General features: G+C 34.2%; 2 protein-coding genes across 5 annotated transcripts in view; both read left to right on the top strand.

Annotated features, from left to right (window-relative positions):
- Positions 1–279: 279 nt before the first annotated feature.
- On the top strand, positions 280–13,430 carry LOC109857724 (diuretic hormone class 2-like). Its single transcript, XM_020434338.1, has 4 exons — positions 280–368; positions 11,464–11,555; positions 12,533–12,637; positions 12,987–13,430. The coding sequence occupies exons 2-4, from the start codon at positions 11,464–11,466 to the stop codon at positions 13,105–13,107; spliced, it is 318 nt and encodes a 105-aa protein (XP_020289927.1). The 5' UTR covers positions 280–368; the 3' UTR covers positions 13,108–13,430.
- Positions 13,431–15,264: 1,834 nt separating this feature from the next.
- LOC109857705 (lysosomal acid phosphatase-like) overlaps positions 15,265–16,294 on the top strand; it is a 5,065-nt gene continuing 4,035 nt past the window's right edge. For 2 of the 4 annotated variants that reach the window (XM_020434326.1, XM_020434299.1), the window contains exon 1: positions 15,320–15,623. The gene's annotated coding sequence lies outside the window, so the exon portion shown is untranslated. Of the gene's footprint in view, positions 15,286–15,319; positions 15,701–16,294 lie in introns of those variants that run through there. The other 2 variants (XM_020434317.1, XM_020434308.1) reach the window with 2 other exon arrangements.

Here is a 16,294-nt window from a genome sequence, read left to right as displayed (position 1 = left end):
TCTCGCGGGGACGAGCACCTGTGGAATATGCTTTAGCTCAAAAATCTTAGCGAGTTCGTCATCGTTTTATTCGAGCTCAACTAGAATTGTGAGCAAGGAGAATGGGCCGAAGTATGTACACGGATACACGAGAATTGATTGGACGAGCTTCAACGGCTGCCGGAGACAGGGGTGGAAAGCGGCCGTATGGGTGGGGGCGTGAATGGGGTGCGAGAGTCACAAAGTCGCGCTTATATAAACGGTCGGCGAACGCTTCGCCATCGCAGAACCGTATTCACCGTCGCTGGACGACGAACCATCCGCGCTAGATATTCTTCAGTAAAACCGCTTCCTCCTATTGACTTTCCGGATTTTATCAGTAATATAAGGTAAGCAGACACACACTTGTGAATCTTTTTTTTCATTAAAAAAAAAAACTCGACATATTAAGAAAAACAACAGTATATTTCTAGCGTTTATTTTTATTTTTATTTTCTCGTTTTTTTTCGGTAAGGCTTTTAAACAGCCTTGTTAGCTGTAGCCTTGCCCTTTGAGTCACTCTTACCATATTTTTATATCCTAGTTTTCTTGTTTGTATTTTTTCGTATATGTGTAATTGTACAACACTCGATAAGGTTGCGGTGTTGTTGTTATTATTATTTTTAAGCAAAGTTTTCTCACTTCTTTTTATTATTACGTCTGCGATTTGTATAAATCCTTGGAATTTAATCCGCATTTTGTCAAAAGAAAAATTGAGCAATCATTATGAAATATCTGCTCATTTTACAAAAAAAAAAAAATTAAAATACGTGTAGATTTTAAAAAGTAATTTAAAAGTGAATTTTATTCCTCACTTGTTTCTCTTAATTTGATTCAACGAGAATTGAATTTTCGCGTAGTATTTTTCGAAAGATATTTGATGTTAGTTCTATGCTAGAATAATGTTGTGCCATTGTGTTAGCAACGGCGAACTTTCAAGCAAATCGAGTAATAAATTACACTCGCACGGTTATGCAATCTGATATATATCTTGATAGTAGTTAGGGAAGTAACTCCGCACTTGTGTGATTATTCAACTGAGAACTTCTGGCGCGGGGGTTTCTCTCAGTAGTAAGATCGTGCGTTACGCGGACAGTAGTGAGACCATGCGCTACGCTGAAACTACTCACAGTTTCTCAATTCAGAGAAACTTACGGCAAATAATCGCTCTCTATTCTTCAGTGTAAAAATATGTTCGCGAAAATATTTATACTCTTTTTTTCTGACGCTTAATTTCTACGTTCAATGTTGCCGTGGAAGAGAGAGGGAGAATTCATTCTATAATACTTTTCTCGAAGAATTTATTAAAGGAAGAATTGTAGTAATTTGCCTCACGGCAGATTTTATATTACGTCTGTCTCGCTAGCTTATCATCGCAATCAATTCTCGTGAAATATGACACAAAAATTGTTCGCCTGTTTTTTTTTTTTTTTTTTACTTCAAATTAAATACAATTTTAAATCACTTTTCCTTCGTGCGAATATGTACAAAAGTTTATCTCCGAAATATTTTATTCTCATTTAAGCAAAAACAATTTTCAAGACTCGATGAAATAATATTTTTCAAGTGTTTCTTCTCTATTAAGAGAACATTATTTTGATAAAACTTTCTCGTGATTAAAAATACGTACGTATGTTATAATATTATACGTTTTTTATATAGGTGACAAAATGCCTGTCGTCATCAATGTTCATTTTACGCTCTCATTACGTAACGTAATTGTGATGCAAAGGATGCATAATAGCTTGTAACGCCAAAGGATTAATTGTTGACAGATAAACCTAATGAAGCAAGGCATACCGCGGGTAATGACCAATCGTGGTTTCGCGATACTACTATTGGCAACACGAAGAGAAATTACTGGCGTGTGTTTAGAAAAAGATGAAAGCGTTGAGAACCACAGCGGATGCATTATGATAATTTGCAATCGATTAATATCTAATTACTCGCGGACGCGCTATTAATAAGCAAAGGAAATTACGTGTGAAACAGAATTACTCCGCGTATCTTCGTAAAATGGATTTTTTTTTTGACAAAAACGACATAATCGATCAATAATTAACCAATAACTTCAACCAATCGTTTGAATTATGCACAAACATTTGCTTAAGTTGTTGCACGCTTAAAAAATTTTTATTGTTAAATTAGTTTTTTTTTATCAGTAAAATATAATACATGTGCACACACTACGTGAAACATTCAATCGGCAAAAGATTACAAAATTTTCGCGCAATTTTGTGAAAGTGTAAAGCAACAAATTGTCAAGCAACAAATTTAAAACGTAATTTCGAAAACTGTGCACCAAAAATGTAATTTTTAACGCAATATAATCGGAAACAAATTTACGAGCATCACGAAAAGCATTAACGTGTCTTCTGCCAATGAAAAAGCTGCGTCATCAGTGTCATAAAAGAAAGAAAGAAACAAAGAAGTAAAACCTGTGTTATTCTGCTTTCTGAAAGCTTAGCATCCGGTTTGCGGATCATTTAACTGTGGTAAAACGTTTCATCCTTTCACATTCTTATAATTCTTTATTCGATCAAAATCTGGTTTCTGTTTTCTCTCGGAACGTTAAAAACTTCGCATTTGTAGAAACACGGTCTTAAGTAGCAGGATTTAAAAAAATATCACAAGAAAGTGAAGGAAAAAAATAGGGAACAATTACGAGAACTTGCCACAAAAGACAAATCAAAATCGAAGAGAAAAAAAATTTACAAAAGTTTACACGCTTTACGGAATAATTATAAAACTTACTAGTGAAATATCTTTACACGATTGTTTTTTTTCGTGCGCGAAAACGTGGATATTTTACATTGTGAATTTTTTTTACATTGCGAAGAAAACTTCTCTCGACAAAACCTCAAAACACAGAGTACTAAATAAGAAAAGATTATTTATTATTATTATCGTTATTTGCATATTTTTTGATAATCATCGTCTCGCCGCGCCGACCAAAATGTTGAACGCGCAAGAATTGGCTCCGAGAGTTGTGAAAAAAAAAAAAAATATCGTTATATATCAAAGCACGTTCTTGCTGACCTTAACTGGACGAAGAATGAGAAAATTAATCTCCAAAAAATTGTATTTTACAAGATAAAACTACGCAAAAAACTTGCACACACAACTTTTAGTGAAAAAAAAATACATATTTGGCGTAGGATAATTAAAAGATTTTATGAATTTAGAAACGCGGAATTAAAAATTTTACAAATGGAACGCGTGTTTTGAAATATTATAAGCGTGTTGTACATTATAAAGCGGTTACAGAAAAGCAAATTGCGCTCCGCGCGAAACGACACGAGTAATGTCATTTTATGACGATATGTGTGTGAATTGCGTATGAATGGGTCCTTGATGGTAGTAACTTCTACCTGTAACCAAGAACGAGCTTTAACTTCATACTCAACGAAATGAGAGCGGTGAGAGAGGATGTTGTACCTCGTCGCTATACATATATATATTTCTCGTCGTAAACAATTTAAAGTATTTACTTCCGCACGAACCAGTGTTCATGCACATGCATGCACATCGAAGGTGTGTATTTCATATTTATTCAAGAGTTTATGTGCCCGCAAACGTGCTTACACGTGAAACACAGTAACATAAACTATCGCTCATTTTCACAACACATTAATCTAATTTTCCGTGCCACTTTTCTCTCGCGAACGAAAATTGCGGAATATAATTGTTTATCTAAAGAGCTCTAAAACAATATTGTCAACAATCGATATCGAAACAAACTCGCGACACACCGCGACCGTGCGTTTATTTTAACTACACTAATTCGATTAAAACTTGGTACGTATCTTTTCTCCGCTCTTTTTTTCTCTCTTGTAAACATATATAAATTTAATTTATATCGCGAGAAAAACTGCGGAAGTTAAGAATTTTTTACTCAAGTTGTTTGACGCGCAAAGTCATTGATTTATAGGTAAACCCGCCTACTATGCGGTGACGACCATAGAAATTCCAACGGACTGAAAAGGCAGTAACTTTTAATATAAAAGCGCAAATGGCAAAAGTGCTCATGTAACGACGCATAACCGATTTAATGGCGACGATTATTTTTCCTGCAAACTACCTCTGTCATTTACAAGAGATATTCTAAGCTCGCACTCTTTCGTCTATGATCTTCTTACTTAAAAAACAATCGCTTATCGTAACGTAAAATTAAATAAACACTCATATATATATATATATATCTTCTCGTGATTTTTTTCACATCTCGTGTGATTAACCGTCGCATTAAAATCTCAAAGTGTTTACAAAAATTTATGACAAAATTTGTACTTTATTGTCCGTTTAAAAAAATATTAAAAAGATATTAAGATATTATTAGAATAAATATTGTTTTATATGTGTCGCGTAATGTTATCATGACGACGTGGTATCATCGGGTCGTAAGGGTCGACTTTTGAGGGTCGACGAGTGAAACGAGTGAGAGTCGCAACTATCAAACCGTGTCGCCTCTTTCCTACAAGAAAAACATTATCGAGATATTGTTTCCATAAAATAAACACGGAGGTCAGTTTGTCTTCTTGATCGAAAAGATATGGCACAGCCTCTCTCTTGATAACAAAAGAGTTTGCGACAAAAAGAAGCCGAAGTTTACGCGTTGTATCGTGAAAAATAGCATGATTGACAAGCCGCATTCAATTTGTATTGCGCGGATAAACTTAAGCCGTAACACTATCCCGTATCGCAATGTTGTTGCACAAATATTTGATTTTAATAAACGAACATTGAGATCAACGGAGAAGCTAATTGCATTAATTATTGTATATTAATGCATTGCAACGGCAAAACTAATTGCATTAATTATTGTTCACGTTTCTCTTCGCACAAAACGAAACAACGTAATATCATCGTTATTAAATAAAATAAAAGAGAGAAAATAAACAAATATTACTGATAAACGAATATTGGCAATAAAAATGTAAAGGATGAGATGTGCTCGATTTAAACTTAAATAAATTATAATATTTCGAAATATAAAAAACAAAACAAAATGCTTCTTGAGTAATAATTCGAGAGTGGAGTCGTTCAAGTCGGGAGAGTTCTTCAAATGTGATAAATGTCGCCGGATGAGACCGCGGCCACGCTTACCGGTGTTTAATAAAACGGTAATAATCTATTGACGGTAATAATTACGGAAGTATTTGAAATTGCTTGTTACAGTGATTAAGACGCGAGAGAAATATTGACAATTAATTAACATTTGAAATTATAGAAAGCGTGTTCTGTTACCTCATGACAATTTCATAAATAAGCGCTACATTTTAATCAAATTAACTAAAAGCTGAAATTTAATTTTGTTAAAAAATAATAAATCTGACGTTAACAAATGCGATAAATTGATTGAAACATTAATTGTGTTAAAATGTCTGGAAATAATTTATTGTAACGCGCGCGAGTGTACTTTACACTTGTTTATTCATTTTTAAACAAACATTTTCAATCTAACTAAATTGAAGTTAATATAGATTAATAGGTACACGTTTAAGAGCAGCTACTGGCTCTCCAAATATCGATCTAATCTACACACACACACACACACACAAGCTTGCGATTTTATTATAAAATTCATTTACGTATGTCAAGCAATGCACTTTCTTAACAGTGTGTGCGCACAGTGTGTATATATTTGGTTTACCCCAAATCCCTCGGGCATTTAAAATTAGATTATTGCAAGATTACAGCGAGAACGGTAATTTTCTCGTGCATGTGTGTTAGCTTTATCATTGACGTAATAGCTTTATCACTTCAATCGTTGCGAGGCAAAATTTATCTTACGCAAGACGCAATTAATTTAGCATTTTCCATTTGTATTTTACTTTCAAGAAGGATATAAAAGGATCACGACAAGAATATTCTTCAGTATTTTGTTATAATAGCGTGTAATTTTCAATCAGTATATATTTTTTTTTTTTAAATACTTACCCGCTCTTATAATTGATTTAATTGTTTTTGTTCATCGTTCTTACTGGCAAGTAGAAATTTTAATTAGAGCTATATAACTCTTATGCCGATCTCTTAAAGCTGCCGCGTTACTGCTGCTAAACTACTACTGTTTAATTGGAATGTTTAATTAGATATCGAGAACTTCTATCTGAAGCTTTATGATGAATTAATTTACTTTACGCGCGCGACAGACTCTTACATGGCAAATTTCGATCAAACGACGCGCGCAGAAGAAATATCTAATATATAAATGTCAAGAAAATGATGCATCATTTTGAAAGATACAAGCAGTTTTGACCGAACTTGTGTATTACCTATATAGTGATTACAGACATTTCACGGAGAGGTGTCTCATAACTTCTTAAGAGATGTCTTCTTAATTATGTATCTTTGAAAATGTTACTTGCCAACAAACTCTGTACATAATATTAAACATTAACCCTAGCATTAATCCTAACATTAATCCTAACATTAATATAAAAAAGACAGTTTTTTTTCCAAGTTCTTTTTCGCTCTGAATTCTTTAAAAATTTTATGGTGGATATAAAAAAAGTAGATATAAAATTTCACAGACGCACACACCACATGTACGCGCACACACATACGTTATCTGTGTAACAGACGTGTTTCATCGTTTGTGACGTGCAAAATTCTCAAAGCGCGGATAGAATAACTACGATAACAATGACAGCAATGACGAACGGCGGGAAAAAGGACTTTTCCGAAACAAAGGCGCTTCATTCGTGATACCGGCAAAGTCGAAATTCCACTACGTTGAGAAATTCCGTTGCATTATACGCGTGCATGAAATACACTTCGCAGTCTTGTGGTAACACGTCTGAAAGTTTAGTTTATCGATTCTTTGAAGAATTTTCCCTAAGTCGACTTGTAGAAAAAAAAATGTGTTTAATATATAAGTTATAATATATTTTACCTCCCTAATATAAAAAATCGTTCACAAAACAGATATCATTTTCTGTTCACACTACCACACATTTTAATATCTCTGAGTGATATTACTTCTAATGCAAATGCAAATATAATGTAAAAAATCGGAAATAAAAAAATTCTAAAAGAGATCCGCATCGATAAAAAACGGAAATTTTCCAAGCGTACGTAAAAATTTTTTGAAACAATATTTGCGTTTCTTCTCGAGAAGAAAAATAGCTTTGTCGTCGAACGTGCGCTGAATCTGTGAAAATTCACAAGCTTATCTGTCCAAGTGGAGCAGGAAGTCGAGCAGTCTCAGGATTCATGTAACGTCACGTAAATCGTCTACTGACCAGAAAAATTCTATCGCGCCCGATAAAGAGCTGAAATGTCGACTGCTCGACTCGTAAAGTTCAGAACTGCCCTTTTGTCCGCGACAGAACTATGTCAAAATTAAGAGCGAAACACGGCACACGTGTCGCCGATACATGAGCGTTCCAAGAGTCTTGTAAGGATTCGACTTTGCTGATCGAAGCAATTTTGAGCATCATGTAAAGCAGATTGAAGAAACGAGAGAGGATTATGGTTTAACTCTTAATTACATTTCTGCAATTTTATTCCGTTATCCTATTCACTTTCTCATTAAAGTTTAACAAGCTTTCAAGAGAAAAATGGAAACATTGATTGTCTCAAACGGAAAGTATTAACAGATACGAATATCAATTCAACGGAAGATCTGTATCGATTGATCTGAATCTATCAAATCTCCAATTGGTATCCGAACGTTAGCAGTATCGCAAATTCAACAAGAAGTTCTCGTTAATGCGTTCTATTGTTCATGATGCAGCTGGCAGGATCTTAACTAAACTATGTATACATAGAGATATCTCGGAACGAAATTAAAAATTTAAAAAGTACAAGAACGCGATTATTACACATGTAAGGTAAAAGACCCAATTACTGTCACCTGTCCAATTAATGTCACCCTAAGCTATTTTATTTAAAATATTAAATAAATCCTAAAAAGTTATGCATGAAAAAAATCTAACATAGAATTTTAAGTGCAATTAATATAACAAAAAATCCACAGCACTCAACATTCTTGTTTCATTTCTTTCATTTTAGAAGTGACAGTAATAGCTCTCGCATCGTTCTTTTTTAATTATTATTTTATAAATAAAAATAGAGATTTTGAGGGACGTATTATTTTTTTTCTTATATTAGAAACGTTGAATAATACCAGATAAAAAGAAAAACACATGTTTTTGATAAATAAATAGTAAAAACAATTCGCTAACGCCAGAGTTTATTATTCAGGTGACAGTAATTGGGTCTTTTACCCTATCTAGTGTTTTATAAAACAATCCGCAAAGTTACGGATCGCGATCTGAGAATTTTCGAAAGAGATCACGTTTCGCGCGATTTTGCAAACCTTGCATTCTCGAAATTCGCATTCTGCCACGCGTATTTATTAACCCACAATGATCGCATAAAAATGGAGAGATACACCATAAACGCGGCTGAGATATATGACAACCTATCAAGACGTTGCGAAACGTTGCTTCTCTCGTTTTTTTTCTAGCTGCGCGAAATGATGTCTCCGGTCAGGCAAATATTTCCCCATAAAGACAGCATTGCTCGTTCTGCGCGTAGTCGTATTGACCGTCGAACTGCTCGTAAAATCGCGCTAAAACCGTTATTGGAAGAGCTTGAAGAAAGAGACGGCGGATTCGTATCATTTAATCTCACGTTCTAATCTGCAAGCACGCGCATCGGGAAAATGTAATTTTCTGGTCATTGTATCGCGCGATAATACTTTGCACAGTGTTTGACATCTTGAATTTTATATAAGGAAATTTCCGATAAACTCTCGTAATCGATTTTTTTTTTTCAAACATGAACGATTTAATTCATTAAAACTGCCTGACAGAGAGAGACTTTCGAAAATGTTAAATTGATCGAACGATTCAATCACATTATCTCGATCAATCATATTTTTTATCAATTATATTATTGATTAAAATTATAAAATAAAAAACATATTTTTGTACAAAGGAATATAAAAAAGAAAATTTTTACGACGGGGAACAAGAAAAAATGACCGTGATAGTTGCAGTACTCTCTGGATCGAAATTCGATTATCGCTTTATTAGATTCGTTGTGATTATGACGGCACTACCGGGAACAATTATCGGGGACTTTGTTTCCTGGAAAAATAAATTTTCCTTGAACTAACGATGTTAACCGTGCGGTTAGCATACCTCTTTGATGTCTGCGTAACTTTTTGTTTTTAATTAATATAATTTGATTTATCTTGCCCATATTTTGTTTAGTATATACGTACGCGTTTCAGCAAACCGTAGAGACGATAAATTCGACTAAAATTACGCGGGTTTATATAAATCGCGACTTAGTTTGACGTTGAGTACAATAAACTGGAGAGACGATGGCGCCAGAATCGTCTAATTCGCATTGATGGCAACCAAAGAGGATTAAACGCAACGTTTAAGCGCTTTCTCGCAACATTAACTTTCCGTATAGAGTACCTTCTTACTTTATCTTCGATATTATAAAATTCTACGTAAGGAAATACTTAACTTACTAAAAATAAACAGTAGATAAATATTTGCAAAATATATTGAGATTTAATCGCAATGTGTGAACAACAGTTCAGATTTCAAAAGCAATTTTATCCACAAATCACGCGAATGTAGAAACAATTTGCAAGGGCTACATATAGGTTTGTTTAAAGAGAGACTCTCTGTTCGCGTAAAATTGCTGTTAACAAACACTTCAGGCAGAATAATAAAACGGCACGGTAAGGTATTGTGAAATCGATTGTACATATAATAATTTGCTTTAATAGAGTATAAAAGAATGAAATGGCGTTACACTGCTGACACAGAGTGATAAACGCTTTTTGCAGACGGAAATAAATGCGGAAATAACGAATATGAAATAACAACCTAGTTAGCAATTATTTTTTTTATCCAATCACTCATATTTATACATATATATATAATGCACACTCGCGATTTCCTTCACAAAGTGAGTTATAATTACATTATAAATGAATGGTTGAATAAATAAATAAACTATCAAATAAATAGGCGACTTGCAAAAAAAATCTGAAAAATAAAAAGAAAAGAATGTATTTTTCATCTATAAATTATAAAATATCTAAGCGCGTCACTATCTGCTTAAAATATAATTGAAACTCTGTGAAATGTTGTATAGATATTGTTTATAATTTCGTCAAATTATGATTTACATTTAATTCTTTTATCTCGTAAAAGACTAATATAGCGTAGAAAATTCCTAACAACTGTTTCACACACATTATAGGGAGCTAAAGTCGTTTCAGTTAAGTTCTAAACCCTACCCTTGCATCACGTGCATCTATTCTCGCACACACGCTGTTATCCCACAGAATGCCCGCTCGTGTGCGTTACCGTCAAATGACGGTGGAATGTTTCCCGCGAGTCGCCAGTTGAATAGTTTGTTAGCCGAGACCGCTAACTTTTCTCCATATTCTGGAGGGCCTATTGTTTCGTGTTCGTTTTCAACCATATTCTCCGTGATCTCAACTCGTTCGCCTTATATTTCGCGTTTCATTTAACAGCGAAGTTTCCCGTGTCTTAGAGAAGATACTTGAAAAGATACGAACTATATCTATTGCAATAGTTCAACAATACCGTGTTGCTCGAGATAAAAAAAAAAAACCGTACTTACAAATATATTTAGAGATACACTTTAGTCAGCGCAAAGAAACAGTAAGTTTTTTTTTAATCTAAAAGAACTTTGCTTTTGAAAATTTTAGTAAGTTTTTATGACAAGATATTTTCTTGTGGTAGAGGAACGTAGTAAAAAAAAAAAGCATTCGTTTTCTTAATTTCTATTTATATTTAGTTTTATTCAATTATAATTTGCTATTCCTTTAGCGTCTGTTGAACTTGATTATTCAAGCTTAAGTTGAATGTAGAATATGACAAGAGCCGAAATTCTCCGTAAGTATGCTATACCATATACATATATATTTGAAACATCTATTTGGTATCTAATCCATCGCTACGTGGTGCGCAAGGTGGCAAACGAGGTTGCTCGTAATCAGGAACGTTTCTCTCTCGGGGGGTTTACTGCCCTTTAATCCGCATGTGTATGCACGACGAAGCGTATTCGTTGAAATCACCGTACATAATTCTCCATTAAATGTTGGAGATAGTGGCGCTAATAGTAGCGCAAAGAGGATGAATAACGCAGAATTACATATTATATGGGAAACGAACGTGCGAACGTGTCGGCTGTATTCACGTTCGCAACTTATTTAGCGCCGAAATTAACTGTCATCGTCTTTTACTTGTCACTCTCTTTCTCTCTGATATATTTATATAACCGGTTTATTTACACAATGTAATCGGATGAGAGTTGAATAATTTCTTGTTTCGCGTATTTATATATTTATGCATTACACACACAATTTCCCGAGAGAGATATTTGTTATTACAAGAGCAATTAATTATTTTACGATTTAATTCGTCAATTCGTTAATTTTAGATGCAGCCCAAAGTGACCGCTTTGTGTACTCTGTTGGCGTTCGCAGCTTTTGTCGTAATTTCGAGTCCCACAGTCGACGCAATACCCCACAGGTAATATCGAATAAATCAGAAGAAAACACAAGGGACGAAAAAAAAGATTAGGATACGTATAAATATAAATGACACTGCGTATATAGTTACTAGTATGAACAATGGAATGTTGTTGAAACTTTTCTTTTTTCTTTTCTTTTCCATTTTTTCTTTTACATGTGAGAAAATGAAGTAAAATGAGAAGTAATCACCAGAGTCATTTTTTGTTTAGTCATACTGCTCATCTCGTCTATCACACAGAGAATATTATCTCTGTAATCTCATTATATTAGGACTACCGGAAAGTTCTGTCCGTTTTTGGAATAAAACAAAATACAAATTTTTCTTAATTTTTCAAAAATGGGATATACAAATTGCCCTCACGCTGGCAAGAAATCATTAATAATAATGATTATATTATATTATTTAATAAAGTTTATTGACGGTAAGAAAAATTTGTATTTTGTTTTATTCCAAAAACGGACAGAACTTTCCGGTAGACCTAATATATTTATGATAAATTTTGAAATACGTTTAGTGTGAGAATCGCGCAATGTAATAAATTGCAATCGCATATTTAAATAAATAGATAAATGTTGAACGAGAGAACAAAGAAGTGCTCGCGCGTTGAACAGTTTAACCCAGTTCCGTTTGACATGGCGTGCTGGCCGATAGAAAGGAATTCTGAAAGTGTCTCGCCGGATGACACGTTTCAGACAATCACGACAGATAATTTTCAATCGCAAATAAAAGCGTACATAACTTTTAACATCATTTTTGTACTTATATATATATTTATCTCTAGTTTTATCTCCCTCAGTTCAGTTCCTAGTTCCGTTTTATGCACTTTTTGCAAAAATTGCAATTAGATTTTTTGCAATAGAGATTTTTCGATAGTCGATTAAATTAAATTCTTCATGCATTCTTATGTCACGTAGAGCGAAATCTGTTCTCGCAATCGAGATAATTGACTAATCTATAATTTTGTGCGCACGCAGCCGTGAGACCTATTGGGATCAACAGGATGACATAGACCGAGACGAGCTTCTAGAGATACTTTCTCGTCTCAGTCACACCGTTGTAAATCGCCCTGAGATTGAAAAGTAAGATTTTTACACCGTTAGAAGGTGAACGTTACACGTAAATTCCATTGAAGATAACAATTTATCTCTCTTTTGGAAATTTCGAATTATTTTATCCGATAACTTTTACGTTTATCTGATAGTAAAAAGCCTGTAAGTTGCAGATTAAGATTTACTCTAGAAAAGTATTTTACATGGAGAGAAAGTTTTTTGAAAGGAAACAGAGGGAGGGTTTACTTACAAATCAAATCAATATTTATCAAGATATATTGCCTGGAAAAAAAAAAAAAAAAAAAAATAATAATTTCGGTTCCTTTCTGCACGATGTAACCGATTCGAACGGTAACTTAATAAAATCCCACATCCGCAGCACTAAGCGATCTGATATGGGACTCGGTCGTTCCTTCGCCGCTACCCAAGCGTTGAGAAAATACATGGGGCTCTCGAGTGCGGACTACTTCGGACGAAGACGTCGTTCGGAACAGGCGTAGATCACACACAAACATAATCGTCGACGAAGAGAGATTACTTATCTAACAAGTCGTAATAATTATCCCTTCCGACTCTAACTCTTTAACCATTTCTCGATTTTAAACTCGTCATTTTTTTGACGAATATATCACATTAATGTGTGTAGAGTGTTTTTTCGTTATAAGATTGTTTTTAATGTACGGAATAATAATAATGATAATAGCTTCGATCATGTGTTGCAAGATAAATGAAGAGACGTTATAGCATCTCTCTCAGATAAGAGAGAGAAAGAGAGAGAGAGAGAGAGAGAGAGAGAGAGAGGGAGAGAGCGTTTCGCTGATCTGACAACAAGACATTCCCTCGAGTCCGCACCCTTGCGAATCGATGGACGCTCCACTTCCTGAATTTATTCTAGTCATTACTATATCTGCAATTGAAATTGCGCGACGAGTTTCTCTTGCGTTTTCTTTGTACACGGAAGTTTTTTTCTGAATTCCCCTTACGCGGAATCATTTTTCTCTTACGTGCTTTTCTTTCGAAGACACTCGTGCATTTTTTGTTTACCTCATTCTTCCCTTTCCCTTCCTCTAGATTGTTAGTAATTGTTGCAAAAATTAGACCGCAAACATTAGACCGCACGCGTTATCACATTTTGTTTTTGTGCCTGTAAAACCACGAGCGAAATGAGTATTGTATGCAAGTCTGTTATCTGTCGATACTTGTTTTCGACAGCGCTGTTTGCGCAACAGATATCGCAGTAATGCCAATTTATTCTTATTTTTTTGCGTAAACAATTTTATTTTATTTTATTTTTTTCTTTTTTATTAGTTTGCAGAACCAAGCGATTTGAAAATTATAACGTAACGTGTGCTGGATGCGCACTGCGCACAAAATCAAAAAACCGATATAAACGTAGAAATAGTGAAACTTAGCCCCCTCCCCCCTTTTCGCGTGTTTTCGCATAGACTTATCGTTAGATTTAACTAAGTCGGGGAAGATGTGCGACGTCGTGATATTTATTGTGAAATAAGTTTGAGGTCAAAAAAATTTTACAAGTTCGAATTTGAATTGCATGACACTCGTGTCAATATTAACAGGTGGTAACCAAATGCGCGCGGCAATCATCGATAACGACATCATTACTCACAGTCGATGTGTGATAACGTGCGATATAATAAAATAGAACTTCTGAAGCACCAATTTACTAAATTACGTAGTAAGTAGAGTAATCACGCGAGAAGTTCTCAGGCTTGTAATTTTCTTTTTTTTGTAGAATTGAGAAATGCGCAAAAATGTCAAGAGTTGCTCTATAGAAATAGCAATATATGTTCGATATTACCTAGAGAGTTATGATTGCATCGAATTTTAGCTCAATTATTTTTGTATAATCGAAGATCATTAATATTAAGCGATCTACGTAAAATAGTCATCAAAATAGTCACAACTAAAAAAAAAATCCCCCTAACATTATATTATAAATAATAGATTATATTATTTCACATCGCATTCATCTTAATAATTTGTTGTTTCTCGCACACTTTGTACCGTCGATGTACGCACACACACACAAATATTGTTTCGCGAAGAGATGTTATGTATTATAGAAAATAAATGCGCGCACTCACGAATAAAAGCGATTTAATTCGCGATTAAATTATTTTAATCGAGAAGATCTATTTGGTTACCACCGCCAGAACAAAGCGCGTGAAGATGACCTGCATCATTTCTGTGTGTATTACAAAAGAGTAAAGCTCATCGTAAATAAAAGTTACCTGCTTTAATCCAGCCACATGAATGCGCGCATATTTTATTTAATTCCCTTATAAAACATATGTCTCATATATTAATGCTAGAAGAGAGTACACGCGCTCTGTATATTTATCACTGCAAATATTTTAGAGTAGAAAACCTGCACACGATGTAATTTTTTTTTTTTTTATTCAAAACTGGTTAATATCTAACGAATACAGTTGTTTGCAACGATTGTCAAGAACTCACAGAAGATCGTGAAAAAGAAAGTCATTGACTTAAAAAAACATCGCTTGATTAACCTTCAATCAGCGTGACATTGTTGAGCCAATAAACAAAGTCGCACATGATAAAAAAGTATTCCAACTCGCCGCATGATTGATAATACGCGGCGCTTGTGCATTGTACCGTAGACAGTCTCACATGTGTGTATCGTGTCTCTGGTTTACGTAAGTATGATACATTACTGCGTCAGTCGATGTTTAGTTATTTGGCTGTGTGTAGCGCTCGTGCTGCGAAGAAGCGTAACGTGCGTGCATAGGCTTCTCTCAAACGCAAAATTTTCCAGTTTCGATGTGATAACCAAGTTTCGTAAATCGAACTCGCAATCGCAATCTCGACCGACGTGTTTCGAATTGCAAAACACGAAACTTGTCGCGATTCGTGTACTTTTAATATGTTCGACGTGCACGCACGTCACGCATCTGGTTGTATCTTCTCGCTGCTCTGCGCGTCTCACGAAGGACTCGACCAAGAGAATACCACTCGACGTTCTCCTGCACTCGCAGTAACGTATCGCAATCGATAAGTTTTAACGTAGTGACAGTTATTTCCATGATTTTTGTAATAAGTGATTACAAATGAGTCAGTCACCACAATTCAATTTTAGATTACATTATTAATGTGCTTATATCTTTTTAACTTCTCGATCGACAAATAAATATTAAAAAAAAATATATACAAGGTGCCTCAGAAATAAGTGGCCGGATTTTGATATCGTGTGTGTGTGTGTGTGTGTTCTACTCTCTCTAAAAATAAAGTCATACAAATATAGATTTGGAAATTCTTTTCGAGATATAAACGCTGTTTGTGAGATAATATTTTAGAAATGCTTATAACTTACTTAAAGAAATTGCTGAAGATGACATAAGCTGGTCTTCAATAATAAAACGATTTGCTCTATCATTATCTATTAAAAGACTAGGTGTTAACAGTTGTTTCTTGTAATTCTACGTGTAATACGTATTCATGTAAAATTTTGCGGTAAACAAAGAGCGTTTATATCTCGAAAAAGAAGGATTTCTGAATAATTAATAAAGAATCTTTCAGGTTCCTAAGTTTCTAAACTAAGGAATGTATAAACGGTCATGTGAGTCGTTCTGGATGTGTGAGGAAATATGCGTGTATATATATTATATATACATATATATATTATATATACATATATATATATATATA

This window comes from Pseudomyrmex gracilis, unplaced genomic scaffold, assembly GCF_002006095.1.
Source record: "Pseudomyrmex gracilis isolate BER0280 unplaced genomic scaffold, ASM200609v1 scaffold_5, whole genome shotgun sequence".
NCBI lineage: Eukaryota > Metazoa > Arthropoda > Insecta > Hymenoptera > Formicidae > Pseudomyrmex > Pseudomyrmex gracilis.
Note: the sequence above shows the minus strand (reverse complement) of the source record. Positions and strands in the feature narration are given on the sequence as shown.